We start from the raw sequence: 15,781 nt of genomic DNA on the forward strand, positions 1-15,781 counted from the left end.
TTACTGTTAAATGAAAAATGCCCAAGTGTGCAAAACTGATCATCCCAAGAGGATATGTCTTAATATTTCATTATCTATGACATCGCACAAGGCTATCCTGGCTTTGAATTTTAAGCTATCTAACCTATGAAGAAGCTCTTTCAGGAGAAACAAGAGTCATTTCAACACAGAGTAAACTACCAGCCACTTCCTTGGATTCCCACATCTAGGGCCATCACCCTTAGAGTTTGTTGTATAGCAAATCAAACCCACGTCTATGTGGAAATCCAGTGCACACTTCACTTTGGTTTATGGCACTGGGTCAATCTGACAGAATAGCTTGTTTTCCCAGTTCTGACTAACTGGAGGAGAGTCATGCCTACAAATCGGTTTTCCAGACGTTCCTTTTTACATATAATAGGAAATGCAGGATTGGATCTGGGCAGGAGCTCTGGAAATGTCAGGGCAGTCTCTCCACACTGAACAAATGTCCCCGAGAGTGCCAACATTCTCAAGTGAACACACTTTTCCCCATTTTGAGCCATGGTGAAGACATGCTATCCCAATCCAGCTGAACTAAAGAAATCCATTCTGTAACTCAACATGAGAAAACTCATTAAGTCCCTATGGAATGCCTGCCAAGAAACTTCACACTAGCAATGTGACATCTGCCTACACATAGGGAGGTTACAAGAATCACCCTTGCAATGCATGTGGTGGTAGTTACTCCTGTAAGGAGGTTGCTGGGGTCTTTACCAAAGAAACTCCATAGTGGTCGCTTCTTGAAAGCCCATGGGAGAAATGCCCCCCAGGACTCAGTACCAAGAAAAGCTTTGTTTCTTCTGAGGATTTAGCTTTGCTGATGGTTTTATCTTTTGGTTTACTTTAACAGATAACATTTCCTCTTTGCTTCTAGAAAGCCCAAGGAAGATTTGCAACCCTCTGCACTAATGACATTGGAGATCATGACATGCATTCTTATGTTCCTCTTGTTTTCTTACACATGTTTTCCCTCAACTTTGACCTCTTTAAATATTTTTATTCTCTTGTATTATATATACATTTTTTATAAGCTGCTTCAAATCCTTTTGGGAATGAAATAGGCTATTAATGCATAGATACACACAGTAGATTTTACACTAAACCTTTTTACAACCCTAGCTCCTGTAAAAACACAATATGGCCTCAGACAGACCTGGGATTAAACCTGATTTTGTATATTTCTAGCTGTGTTATCTTGGGTAGGCCACTTAGTATTTCCAAGCTTCCATTTCCTCCTCTTTAAATTAAGGATAATAACATCTACATTGTATTGTGGCTGTGAGAAATAATGGTAATTTATATAAACAGCTGATACTTAGCAACTGCTAAATAGTTTCTTCTATTATCAATAATAACTATGTAGATTGTTACCAGAAAATACCTAAAGGCAATGTCTGGAAGACACAGGGACACAGACACATGGAGGATGTTATATAACTATGCCGGCAGAGACTGGAGCAATGCATCGGCAAGACAACGGACATAAAGAATTACCAGCAATCACCAGAAGCTGGAAGATGTAAGAAAAGATTCTTCCCTAGAAGCTCTGCGGGGAAAATGGCCATGATGACATTTTTGATTTTAGACTTCTAGACTCCCGAACTGTGAGAGAATAAATCTGTTATTTTACACCATGCTATTTGGGAAATTTTGTTATGGTAGTCTTGGGAAACAAATACATCTCTCAGCTTCTATAGCCCCAAATGGTAGAAGTGAAATTAACCAAACCAACTTCCAATCCAGCTGACATCTCCCAAAGTCTCGCAGACACATACCGGGCCACAGGATGTATTTCATGGAAGGCATATGCTAGAAGAGCATAAAGACTTTGACCTGAGGCTTAAATGAGTTAATTTCCCTCTCAAACCTTCAAATAGCTCATCTGTACAATGGGATTAGGTCTAGATCAATGATGGCTGGGGCGCCTGGGTGGCGCAGTCGGTTAAGCGTCCGACTTCAGCCAGGTCACGATCTCACGATCCGTGAGTTCGAGCCCCGCGTCAGGCTCTGGGCTGATGGCTCAGAGACTGGAGCCTGTTTCCGATTCTGTGTCTCCCTCTGTCTCTGCCCCTCCCCCGTTCATGCTCTGTCTCTCTCTGTCCCAAAAATTAAAAAAAAAACAAAAAAAAAAACAAAAAAAAAACGTTGAAAAAAATAAAATGCATTTAAATGATGGTAAATACATTATAATTGGGAATGGCTGCCTGAGAGCACTGTGTTGAGAAGGATTATAAGGAGTCATCTGGGCAAAGAGGCAGAGACACTTTAACAGTCAAAATACTCCATCTTCATGCTCCCCATGCCTCTGTGACCATCCTTGTCAGTTTCCTCTTCCAGTGCCTACTCTTTAAACAGAGGTGATTCTTAGGATTCAGATAATGGCTCATACTTCTTTTCCCACCTTACATGTTCTCTTTAGACAAACCAACTAATTCTTAAGGTCTTAAATGATCACTTATAGCTTCTGCTCATACTTTTAAATCTCTCCCTCCAGCCTGGATCAGTCTCCTATCCTCATTTAGTCCCACACATCCAAATGCTAGATGGACATGTCCATGTAGCTATCTCACGGACAACTCAAAGCAACTCATTTATAATAAAACTCACCAGTTGCTCCCCTAAGCTTGCTCTTCCTCTCATATACTATCTCTTAGTCAGCAGTACAACCATATACCTAGTAAGAAAACTGGGCTCTTTCCTGGACTATTTCCTCTTTCTTACCCCTTGATTCCCAATCAATCATCAAGACATCCCAATCTTACCTCCTAGATAATTCCCTTCTGTATTTACTATCACTGTCCTAATTCAAAGTTCCATCAGTTCTTGCCTTTCAAGATCCCCCTCAGGTAGCACTGCCTCCAGATACCTCTGCATCTATGTTTTCTGCCCTTGAATCTCTGGAATCTGGCATTGTGTCTAACATGTAGGCAACAGATGATGATAAGGACAATGACAATGATGACGACAATGATGATAAGGATCATTTGTTTACCACTTGCTATGTACAAGGCACCATTCTCAGCAATTTTTATATCCACAGCCACTTTCTATGGTAGGTTCTCATCCCTATTTAGAGACAAAGTACAGAAAGTTTAAGTGACTTTCTCAGAGTTACACAGTTCTACCAAGAGGATAAACGGATCTGAAATTCAATTTAAATTAAAATACACTCATAAGGGGAAATAGTGAAACACATACCTATTTGTTCAATAAATTTTTATTGAACACACACTATGTGGTGAGCACTGGAGGCACAAATAAATGAATACATAAACACATTAACTACAGACATGGGGAAAATCTCTCAGGAAATTCATTCATTTCTCTAGACCAGAACTGACCCAGGATTCTGGGAAACGAGTTATTATCCATAGAATTCTAGGTAACTTTGAGAAATACTAGGGGTGGCAGACTGAACTCAGGGTTTCCTCCTCTAGTATCGCCTTCCCCACAGAGCTGAGAAGCCCTTGTGAAGCACCAGAAAAAGCTTCAGTTATGGCCTCCATTCCTGGCCTCACAGCAGTGCCAGCCTCCAGCCTCCTCAATCCCCTCTTCTTTGACTGCAAGAGGGCTGCTCCTCTCAGTCGAGGCAGAGAGAAGCAAGTTCTCTGCAAGCTGGTAAAGCCTTATTACTTTGACAGTGTTGGGTCAGAGGACCTATGTCAATCTGACTTTGCCAAGTAGCACTGTGACCTTGGGCAAGTCACTTCACCCGTCTGACCCCAGAAGCCTAACTCTAAGTGTCCTTCCAACCCTACATTCTATGATTTAGAGTATATACTTCAGAGCCTACTAAGGGCAGGGATCTTGGCAATAAGAGACCCTTCCCCTATCCCCCTTGGCTACAACAGATTATTCCTGGACACTACCTGCAAAACCAAGCATTGCTCAGACACTAAAGAAATCCTAAAATTTGGGGTATGTGATTATTCTGTCAGTCTAAGAAAAGTCCACTTAAGTTTTCCCATAATAATGCCTTTCTTTGTTATTCATAAATGTCAGGAAACCTATGACCACATGCAACCTGACAGCAAGTAAAAGAAGACCTTGTCCTCATCTCTGCAATGGCAACTGCTTTTTAAAATATCTATCCAAGACAAGAGGACCTCTCTGTCCATCACATTACTCCACTCTTGCCGTTTCTTCCCAGACTACAGGCACTCTTGGATGTGGTCTGGGAAGAAATCCACATTTACCCAGTGAGTAAAGGGGAGGATTATTCTGGAAGGTGACAACTCTCATCTGAAATGTTTACTACCATCTTGGAAGTGAAAGCCCCATTAGGGTTTGAATGGACCAAGTGAAACAAGGATACAGGTGGAAACTGTTCTGGTAATCCCAAAACGGAGGGTAGGTTTTACTGATGGTGAATACTTATTTACTTACACATTTATTTCACATGGTAAATTTCTTTTTATCAGGGATCATTTTGTAAGGGCTAAAATTGTTTCTGTGCAGAAGTTATTACATGCATCATCTACAGCTGGACTATAAAAGAGATCCAAGGATAAGTCTTTCCAAAGAGCCTCTTTAAGGGTGATATGATAAAAACAAAAACAAAAACAAAAACAAACAAAAAGAAAACAAACAAAAAAAGCTATGGGGAGCATCTAATACAAAGAAGTGGCAATACTGGAGGAAAGAGGGGCAAGGAATGATCTTGAGCCTCTCAGCAGTTTTGCTTACATGGCAAACGAGCAAATCATAAGAAATCACAAGGCAGTATTTTGTTCAACAAACATTTAGTGTCTTTATGCAAGAGATGCCATGAATACAAGACTGAATAACTGCCTGGAGGCTTAGATATGTGAGTCACCCAAACGACTTAAAACTATGTGATCCCACTAGACTAGAGGTATGGCTGTGCTCGTGACCTAACCAGCCACGGGGAATCCCAGAAAAAGAAGTGGAGGTTTGAGTCGCTACCCACCATTCTGTGTACTTCTCAATTTTCCCAACACCCGACATTGTCCTCCAAATCCCTAACTGAACCACCAAATGATTTCCCTGTCATTGAGACATGGCTTCATTCTTTTACTCATCCAACAAATAATTACTGAGTACCTACTTTGAGCCCGGCACTGTGAAAGGCACCAGGATCTGTTTGATCCAGGTCTAGTGACCCATTTATCCCGGGCCTAATATTCATGAAGGGTTTATAAAGTACATTTGTTAGATTATACAAGTGATATCAAATATATAGTGACAGATACACTTACAGGATTAAACTTCAAAGCACATTATAATTTTTATAATCTTGTTTTGGCAATTTTCAAAAATATATACAAGTCTCCCCATGGTGACATATCATCCACGGAAGTTATCCAGGTCTCTCTCAGTCACCGTGGGTCCCACTGGACATTCAAGAGAGGACTGCAAACAAGCCAGCTGTTACACTGTGCTCACAGAACTTGGTGCTTAGTGGGGAAACAGTTATCAAATAAGAACACACATCCAATGAATAACGAGTTATCCAGGGGAGGAGAGTGGCATGGCATGAGGCTGCACTGGCAAGCAGAGTTTTCACTTTTAGCTGAAGCATTTGAATTTTTACTATAAAAACATATATAAAGACACATGCCATGTGCTACTTGTAGAGTCATTATAAATTTCTACATCAGGCACATCATGAAAAGAACAGCCAAGAAGGGGACTACAAGACCATGAGAGAGGCTGACCCCAATGTGGGAGGCACTGAGAATGAACAAAACGCCAAGTTGGAGCTTCAGACTTGGTCTGGAGCTCAAACAGCTGCACACAACTTTGTGGTGACCATGGGGGAGGTGCTGCCAGGCATGGGTGCAAGGCTCCCCATCTCAGAGCTCTCTCCTGGGCTCAAGCACCTTCTGACCCCACAAATGGAATGAGCTTTCAGCTATTGTGTAACATGGATGATTGATATGTTACTCTCACCTTGGTTTGAAACTTGCCTTCTCATGGAGAGCAATAAATCTTACCAGAAAATACCAAATGCCCCTGAGCTGAATCACAGCAATCCTGTCTAGACTGAAATGTCTCATCTTCATTTGTCAAGCAAATTGTGTCTTGACCATTATTGTGCACCTGGTAAGCCCCATTGGCTTTATACAGTTCCATCAGCAACAGGGCAGCCCCTGCTAAACAGCTTTCTCTCTGAGGAAAGCCTGGCCACATACAAATGATCTCAAGGCATGTTAGAGAAATAAGAGCAAATATCATGGAAACATCATTAGGTATATCAACACACTGACTGCTGACGGTAGATGGAACAGTCCAATTCTGTACCAGACAAATTTGGGGGAAAAATGTTTCCTTACACTGTTCTTTTTTATTTTCCTGATGATATTTTGAGATATACTCACATGGCATGGCTCTTATAAAACAGATGCAAGTCCAATGACTGATCATCCAATAATGCTTCTGATCAGAGCAATTGTGTGTGTTTGTGTGTGTGCGTGTGTGTGTGTGTACGCATGAATGCACACATGCAATACTTTCTTAGTGTGGCAGGTGCCTCTTTGGAGCATGCAGTTTTTAGGGCTGTGTATACAAGTAAAGTCAGCACAGAGTAATGCAACTGAATGTACCTCTACACGAGGTAGACAGCTAGCTGAGGAAAAGTTTCCTAGAATGGGTTTCATGTCTTAGTTCTACTCTAAGACCTCACTGGGAATCTGTACGGTAGAGAGGGTTACTAGGTAAAATATGGGGCACCTAGTTAAATTTGAATTTGGGGTAAACAATGAGTGATTGTTTTTTAGTATAGGTACTTTCCAAATATTGCACGGGTGTTATTTTTATTTGCAAAATCAGGCGACCCTGACAGCTGAAGAGGGGAAGACATGCATGTCAATCACCTTTGTCATGAATATTGTCACCATCAGCATCAGTTAACATTTACAGCACATGGGGATGAGGTCCATGCTATAGTGAAGACCTATGAATTACTCCTGCTGCCTAAAAGACTCAGAATGTACCTACTTCTTCAATTGTGGCCTCCTTGAGATCATGGACTATACCTTAGTGCTCCATCTTTAAGACCAGGCCTGGTGACTGGCATGTGGTACTAGCTAACAATAGAGTTTTGAATAAATGAGGATATGGTATGGAATGGTTATAAAAGGAAGAAATACGGGGTGAGCAGGATAAAATGACAAAACTGTACATGGCAGAAAATACAGGGAACCTCCAAATCTGCAGCCACCTCCATCACCTATGAGAAGAACCTCTTAGCAGAGCAATTCAATTGAACAGTCTCTTAGCTTGGTCAGTAAGACTGAACTGTCTGGAATAAGTGCAAAATAGTCTAGGCATTCTGAGTGGGGAGGGGAGGGGGAGTATGCAAAGCTGGGAAATCAACACTTATACAATTATCCATTTTAAAACATTTTTTTAAATGTTTATTTTTGACAGAAAGAGCATGAGCAGGAGAAGGGGAGAGGGAGAGGGAGACACAGAATCTGAAGCAGGCTCCAGGCTCTGAGCTGCCAGCTCAGAGCTCGATGCGGGGCTCAAACCCATGGACACCTCATGACATGAGCCAAGTCAGACATTTAACCAACTGAGCCACCCAGGAGCCCCTACAATTATCCATTTTAAAAAGCCATAATGAAGGGGACAAAGCACAGTAAAAGCCCACAAGAGGGACAAGCAGTTCTGCCTGGGACAGTGTAACAGGTTTTAGGTAGAAGAAGTTACGTGAAATACATAAGCAGGTACGATCCTAAGAAGTGCTTTGTACTTTATAGACTCTGTATGTATGTTTAATCACAAATATATGTAATATATAAGCATACATACTATTATTCAAAAGTTGCAAGAATAGTACATTGAACTCCCACATACTCTATATTATTCTATGTAACTGGAACTGAGTCTTCAGGCAAATTCATATTTCCTTTGGAAGTACCCTAGAATGGAGATGTTTAAATAAATAAAGTAGTACATACTGATCACATTGCAAATACATAACAATTTTTCTTTTTTAATGTATGTTGTTTTAAAATTTGTTTTACCTTATTAAATAAGAAATACTTGCTGACTACAGAAAACTAAAAAACAAAAAAAACCCAAGGTCATTTAAAAAATGCAAAAAATAAAAATCACTAAAAATAAAAATTATTTTTCTAGTCATAGAAAACATTTGTAGCATATACACTTCTAGATTTTTTCTGCACATATATGCATATTAGGTATTTAACAAATATGCTATCAGATTCTATATACTACCATGTTAACTTGGTTTTAAGCTACAAAGTAAATTTATCCAAGTGACCAAATATTTAATGGTTGCACAGAAATTTTCTACTGATGAATTACTTAACCAACTACCTACTGCTGCACAAATTGTTTTCAGTTTTTTTCTGTGATAAACTTCCTGACAGCTAAGTCTTTAAAGATGCCCATCATTATTTCTTGGGGATGAATTCCCAGAGGGAGAACTTCTGAGTCAAACATTAGACACATTTTTAAGGCTTTTGATACATATCATCATTTTGCTCTCTAGGAAGGTTGTGTCAACTTATAATGTTATAATTATAAAATATAAAAGGGCTCATTTTCCAAATTATTTTTCCAAGTTAGTCACCTCATAAAATCTGTGAAATCAGAATTTGGAGACAGCACATGTAGAGTAATATAAGTAGCAAGTTTTCTTCTCAGAGGAAACCTGTCCAAAAAGCCATGATTTAAAAAAAGCCCACTTGTCCACAGTTTGCCTTTAGTCCAACCAACTGGTTTAGATAAGAACTCTTAAAGTTAAGTTTCTAAAGTCTGTCATATTTGTGGAACTGTGTCTGCTTACTATTCTAAAATGACTTTATCAAAAACGAATACATTTCTTTTTTAAGGTGATAATTAAGCCAGCCTTGTTTAATGACATCCCATTCACCTTCCTGGACAAAGGAATGCATTTGCCTTCCTTTTTCCATAACCAGAAGAAGGTTATTTTTGGTCAAACAAAGTGAAAACCATAAATGGTGGATAGCTATCATTATCCCGGTAATAGTGGTCCAGGTGTGAAGTACCTCCAAATAAGAAGAAAAGATAGCCAAGCAGAAGTTTTAAAATGCTGCCTAAACCATACCTAAAAAAGGAAAATGCATGACACTACAAGAGAAAAGCTAATGAAGCAGAAAAATACTTCCCACTATACAACTCCCTAGAGAACTATGACAGGTATCAGAGGTGTGTGAAATGTTTGACAGCCATGGGAAGCACTGGTTTGGGTTTAACTAAAGGAAAGGATAGTTGGAGAGTGCCAACATTTTCTACTGACAAACGAAAACCAAGCCAGCTTTCTCTTCTGTTAAGTTCCATGCTCAGTTGACCAACTCTGTTTTCATCTTTTCTGAGACCCACGAAAATAGAGTAAAAAGAGAAAATATCCAAATATAGAAGCTGAATTTAAAAGATTAGAAAAACCTAAACTATGTTATGTTCTGGTAGACTTGCAATCAAATAATTGCAGTCATTTGGTCAATGTCTGATTAGTTCAATGAGAGAAGATGTTTGGCTATACGGCCAGATACCAAAAAACAAAACAAAACAAGACAAAACAAAACCATTTTTTTAAAGGATCACTCTCTCTACGTAATAATCAATCGTGTTATGACAATTTTGTAATACTGGGATGGGTCATCCAAGCAACTAAGGAAATGGTAATGCTTTCCTCACTTTAAAGAAAAAAAAAATCAGCATTTCCAAAGTTGGCATAGTCACACAAAGTCAAAACAAGCCTCAGAGGCAAAGGAAAGGGGCCGAAACCCTGAGAACCTAAAATGACGAATGAGAAAACTCCTCCCCACGGAAGATATTCAGGTATATAAAAGGCATGTGATGGAACACTTAAGACCTAAAACATCACTGTCAATCTTGAGTCTGGATGTTTAGCTTAGGAAGAAAAAAAAAAAAAATGAACACTAAGCCTGATGTGATTCAAAAGTGTTTGTGGCCTGCATGCCTTGTAGGTCTGTTCATCGCTGGCGCCCTCTCTCTGCACTGTAACTTGCTGCATCTTCACCTGAGGGAAGTCACCTGGCAAAATCTGAGACTTCTGAACAGCATGAGCAATTCATTTCCTGTAGAGTGCCTAAGAGAAACCAGAGCTTTTGAGTTGCCCCAAGACATCCAATCACACACCCCACCTGGGAAAAGGTACCTCAAGGAGGCCTTCTATGAAATGTCCACACAGGCCTTCAACATCTTTAGAGAGTCCACCACCAAATCCACTTGGAAAAAGAAAAACCTGAAACAAATCCAAATCAGACTTGATTGGCAGATGCACCACTTGGAAAAATGCTTCGAGGAAGAGGAGAAAGGGAAGGAATACTCGAAACAGAGGGAAGAGGATGGGATGGACTTCTCAGGAGCTATGCTCTCCCAGGTGAGCAGCCTAGAACTGAGGAGATATTTCTATAGGATGTACAACTTCCTGAAAGATAAGAAATACAGTCCCTGTGCCTGGGAGATCATCCGAGTGGAACTCAGAAGATGTTTCTACTACTTCTATAAATTAACACTACTACTCAGGAAGAAATAAGGTATATTCTTAGAATTAAAATTCCATTTCTCTCCAACAGTTCCTTCTCTTTCATCTTCTTTTTAAGAATTATTGGGCTATTCTCCATTGGAGTGGCGGTGATTTATGCAAGGTTTAGAGTCTCTAAAGTTGGCCTTGAGACATCAGCTACCTTTCCAAGAGAGGTGATGCTAACCATCCCCTGGGTACCCTGAATCTTGTTAGAAAGTTCCGAAGTCAGTTCTAAAGGAATGAGATTCTCTTCATGTTCTTCTACTGTTTTCTTCCCCATTCCTTGTGCCATTTTGTACTCACTTTGCTCTACTACCTTTGAACTTCACCCAGCCAATGGCTAGAGGATGTAGCCCAGAGAATGTTGCAGAATGTAACACCTCAATGACTTAATCCTCCTGCTGCCAAGGCTGTTTATTCTATGAAAATTTAGCTTGTTAAAGGAGCTTACACAAGCTATCATAAAGTTAAAACCCTCCCTGTCTCCCCCTGTCCTCAACAAAAAAATGAAAAAAAAAAAAGTTGAAATTCCTGGCCTATTTGCTTCTCAGTTTGGTTTGTTTGAAATGATACAAAGACTTTATTATTTTAAGAGAATAAAGACCCCCAATGACATTAGATGGTTGCACTGGATGGCCATTAAGCTCTCTCATTCAACCTTTGAGAGCCAATGATTGACTCTTGCTGCATATTATTTGATTTGGAAGGCACGGAAAATGCTGCAGAAAAGTACAGTATCTGCCTTTCATTGTTTTTCTGTTTTTTAATGCCTGAGATAAATTACCTACAGTCATACTTCGCATTGATTTTCACATTGAATTTTCCCAATTAGAACACCACTTTCTGCCTGTTAAGTAAACTAGTTATAATAACACATGACACTTTACTATAGTTTATTTTTTTAGAAGTTAATTTGTATCCAGATTACTTAGATTATTTACCCAAATTTTCTTGTGTGATCCTTCATCTGTATTAATTCATCATCTAGCTGAAATTAATTTTCTCTTCCTCTCTCTCCTCCACCCCATTTCAGAAACCTGCACCGTCAAGCAAGAATTAACATAGAGATTTATGGCTACACAAATGCACAAAATGTACCTGGTTCCACCCTTCAGAAACCTTCCTGCTATTGTTTCAAAAGCAAGCTACTAAACTGTTTAGTTTCAAGATTCATTCAAGTACAGGGCTCAAATGGTAAAGCCAAATAGAGAAAGTCTTAAAAAAAACTGGGGTAGATTTCAGCCAAAAATTAAAAGTTGTGGATTATGACATACTGGTTACCAGTGGAAGGAACACAAATAAAATGAGTTAGTAAAATCCATTTAGTAAAAACAACTCCTCAACAGAGTTGTTCTAAATGAAAAAAGGGGGGGGCATAAACTGAAGAAATTGGGGCATGCACACTACAAAGCAGTAAGTATACACCTGGCATCTTCCAAGAATTTCTCTAATAATGCTTTTGCACAGTCTCCCTAATAACTCTACCGAGATCATGTCAATTATTTTAGTAATTTATGGCTGCAGTCTTGCCAAATGTCTGCCATGCTGGAGGGAAGAAAATTGGAACTTTGAGTTAATAAAGATTATCTGATTACATGGGCAGGGTCAGAAGTCAGAACAGTATGCTTTTATTAAAAGCACCTCTAAGGGACAACAGGAAAAATGCTTAATCTCATTTGTGATTAAAGAAATGCAAAAGACAAGAGCATACTTCCCTCCCATCAGTCTGGCAGAAATGAAAAACAGCGATTATAATACAGAGTGTGAGTGGGGTGCAGGATGCAAGGAAAAAAATCCTCTTGTATCTTGTTAGAGAGAAGGTAAAGCGGCACACCCTTCCTACAGGACGCTATGGCAATCTTAAATATCCTAAAAATTGCATTCAACCTAGCTGTACTATCTCCAGAAATTTATCCAAGGAAATCATTGGATAAGATTGTCCACTGGAGCCTTGCTTATAATATCCCCCTTCCTTTTGTCTTCATTTTCACTTCTCTGTATTTTTTTTTTTCCTACAGTGATTTGGGGGAAGGGAGGGTAGTTAATTCTAAAATTAAAGAAACTGTACAAGATTATCTTCCACTACAATTATCCTGTTTTCCTTACTGGAGCAGACCAGGACAAACACTGCCCTTACACTTTGTTAATGATGCCTTTGGGCACTTCTTGGGCAACCCAGGTCTGCCTTGTTGCTCTTCTCCTGCTGCTACTGTGCAAAATTTCAAAGGAATCCTTCCTTATGCATCATTTTCATAATGAAATGTTTGTAAAGAGCCTTCCAGTGCTTCAAAGATTTTGCTTTTTGTTGTTGTTGTTGGTACCCCTGGTAATATCCAGCACTTTCTGGAAGTGCTCTGTGTCCACCTTCCAGATTTAGCAGTCAACTTTGTATTTGTTGAATGGAAGTCAAATTTCTATTAGGTCAGGTAAAGGATAGACTCTTAGAACTGTGGAGAGCCAAGTGCACAGCTCCCACTTAAAATGCTTGAGTGGGTACATAGGTCACAAGTGTTCGGAGGGGAGCTTCCTCCCCAGCCCCTCTTGGGGGAAGGATCAAAAGTTAGAGTGTAATTGAGTCTCCTTGGAAAAAGGACCAGTGGACCTCCCTCAGAAAAAGCTGGCAACATCAGTGTATGTAAAGCTATGAGCATGTATAGGTTCTAACAGGTGCACAGGCTTGGCCTCCACTCACAGGCAAAACCACTCTCCCTTCACCCTTTCGGTGCCCCCCCCCCCCTTCTCAAGAGTAGCTACTTTGCTTTGACCTACTTCTTTAATACTCCCCAGTAAGAAGAAACATGATGTGTAAGCATCTAACTTGTGAGGGAAGGGACAGAAATAGGGCCACCCATAATCTACCAGGCGCACCCTCAGGGAACTCGGAGGCAGTCCCAAGCCACTGGTTCGCAAGGACTTGGAAGTCTGGGCGCTTTCCCGGTGGCATCTCTAAATGCTGAGAGGGGACCTGGGATTTAGACATGGGAAGCCCTACCCCAAGTCAAAACTCGACGTTTAATCTGGACGAAGCCACCTAACCAGTATTTCTAGGCAAAGTCTCGAGGCTTCCCGGGTTATTTCCTTCTCCATCCTGGCCTGTCCTCAGGCCCTTGGAAACTCGCAGACCCCAGAACCTCGGCATTCTGCCCACCACAAGTGCCCCGACCCTGTGCCGCTGCCCTGGAAGCGGCCCAGCCACAGGCCTTTAGGCGATTTAAATCCACTGGAACTACCGAAGGACACATTGGTCGGGGGCGGAAGGTCGCTTCCAGTCTCGGGAAAGCGGCACCTCTCCGTGACTGCGCCCTTCGCGGCGCGCCTGGGCTGAGATCTGAGAAATGCGCCCCGGGCCACAGGCAGCCGAGGAGGCGGGGAGGTTGCAACTTTCCCTCCGCCCTCTAACCGCAGGGCCTGAGTGCGGCGGCCTCGCGGGGGTCAGGCTCCTCTCCTTCCACGGTCGGGATCCCCAGAGGGAGGCGGCCGTGTGGGCTGGAGGGGGGAGGGTGGCGGGCGGGTGCAGGGAGGACACGGGGGGCGTCCTTCTCTCCGCGAGCCCCGCCAGATGTTGCAAAGGCAAACAATAGGGGAGACGCGGAGAAACAAAAGGCCATTCGTCACGATCTCCACGGGCTCTGTGGCGTGGTCCCTACGGGGAGGACGTCTGGGAGGCGGTCTGGAAGGTGGGTGAAGGGGGGAGCCAGAGGCGATTGGGGGTTCCCGGTACTCACTTGCCAGGCACCGGGGGTCGGCCCTTTCCATTCCGAGAGGGGTCCCGAGGCAAGGAGGATCATCAAAGGAAAGTTGAGGGCTTTTCACCTTCCTCGGCGCGGGGGAAGGGAGGGGCTGGATTCCAGATGTTTGACAGTTGTTGGCCCAAGGGGTCGACAGGGTTTCGTCCGTTCTTTCCCCACCCGCACCCTCCCTGGAGCTCGGACGGCGCCGGGGTCGAGCGGGCCGGCGGAGCGGGCTTCCTTTCCCCGCTCAGCCCGCGTGGAGCCTCCGCACACGCCCCGAGCGCCGAGCTCCGGCCCAGGCGCACTTTCGCGAAAGTTTGTCTTCCCGCCCCCCCGCGGCCTGACACGCACGCTGCAGCCCCCCGCGCTTCGGGGTGGCTCCGGGACGCACTTGTGCCCCGCAGGGAGACCGAGGTTACAGAGTCTGGCACAGTCAAGGCCCCGGAGCCCGGGCTGGGGACTGGACTCCCGTTCCCGCCCGGGAAGGGCGCGTGAGGGGCTCGCAGGGGCCTCGACGTGGGGCGGGGGTCTGACGCGGATCCCGACCGCGGAGCCGCCCACCCCCCGGTCCCGCTGCGCCCGCCCCCAGGTGCGCCCCGCACCCCAGCCCGCCCGGGCGCCACCGGGGCGAGCAGCTGCCGGGCGGCGCCACCTTGCCTCTCCCGGCGCGGGCTCTCACTCACCGTGGGCTTTTACCTTCAGCCCGCGGCCGGGTCGGCTCCGTGCGCCGGGCGGGTCAGTAGCAGGCGGCGCCAGAGGAGGAGGGTGAGCCGGAGGCCAGACGGGCGACGCTGGTGGATCCACGCGGCGGGCAAGGGGCGAGCGGCGAGGGGCCAGCGCGCGCGGTCTCCAGGAGCGCGCGGGCGAGCGAGCTCGGGGCTCGAGCTCCAGCAGCTGCTCCCAAGTAGCCCCCACAGGCGCCCCGCGTGCGGCTGTGCGCGGGGACGCCGAGAGGGGACCCCTGGCGGCCGCCCGCGGAATGGCAGCTCCGTGGGGGAGAGCAGTCAGTCAGGTCGCCTGGAGGCTCAACTTGCCTCCTTCAGAGGTGGGGAGTGGTCAGGCTAAGCGGGCTCCCCACCTTGGGGAAAAGAGGGTGGTCTTCTCACTAGGGCGACAAGGGAGATACCGGATCAGAAAGGACGCGTTCAGGGTCCACAACGGCCAAGGCACCTATAAAGGGGGAATCACCTTCTCCAACATTCTCTGACTTGTTGAAAAATACTGACAGAGGGGAGCATTAATCATTGGAAAATACTCTGAGATTGTGGCAGATTTACTAGAACAAACTGAGAGTAGTGGGATGAGCATAGACTTTGAAGCCCAGTCACCCCTGAGACTTTCTACTGTGTGATCTTGATCTGTGACCTCTAAACTTCAGTATTCTTCTCTGTAAATTGGGAAAGCAATATCTACCTTGCAGTGTGGTCTTAAGGGTAAAGTAAACATAGAAAGTATTCTTAGTAGTAGGAGTCATTAAAGATAAGCTTCCTAGAGAAAATAATGTCTCATGGGGCGCCTG

At 43.5% G+C, this 15,781-nt stretch overlaps 2 protein-coding genes across 8 annotated transcripts in view; one reads left to right on the forward strand and one right to left on the reverse strand.

Moving 5' to 3' along the window:
• Window positions 1-15,569, reverse strand: part of MOB3B (MOB kinase activator 3B) — a 203,744-nt gene extending 188,175 nt beyond the window's left edge. For 2 of the 7 annotated variants that reach the window (XM_043566577.1, XM_043566571.1), the window contains exon 1: window positions 10,160-10,246. The gene's annotated coding sequence lies outside the window, so the exon portion shown is untranslated. Of the gene's footprint in view, window positions 1-10,145; window positions 10,247-14,256; window positions 14,790-14,945 lie in introns of those variants that run through there. The other 5 variants (XM_043566578.1, XM_043566576.1, XM_043566572.1 and 2 more) reach the window with 5 other exon arrangements.
• Window positions 9,028-13,659, forward strand: IFNK (interferon kappa). Its single transcript, XM_043566570.1, has one exon. It carries the CDS (start codon window positions 9,884-9,886, stop codon window positions 10,538-10,540), a length of 657 nt encoding a protein of 218 aa, XP_043422505.1. The 5' UTR covers window positions 9,028-9,883; the 3' UTR covers window positions 10,541-13,659.
• Window positions 15,570-15,781: the final 212 nt, after the last annotated feature.

Source organism: Prionailurus bengalensis, chromosome D4 (assembly GCF_016509475.1).
Source record: "Prionailurus bengalensis isolate Pbe53 chromosome D4, Fcat_Pben_1.1_paternal_pri, whole genome shotgun sequence".
NCBI lineage: Eukaryota > Metazoa > Chordata > Mammalia > Carnivora > Felidae > Prionailurus > Prionailurus bengalensis.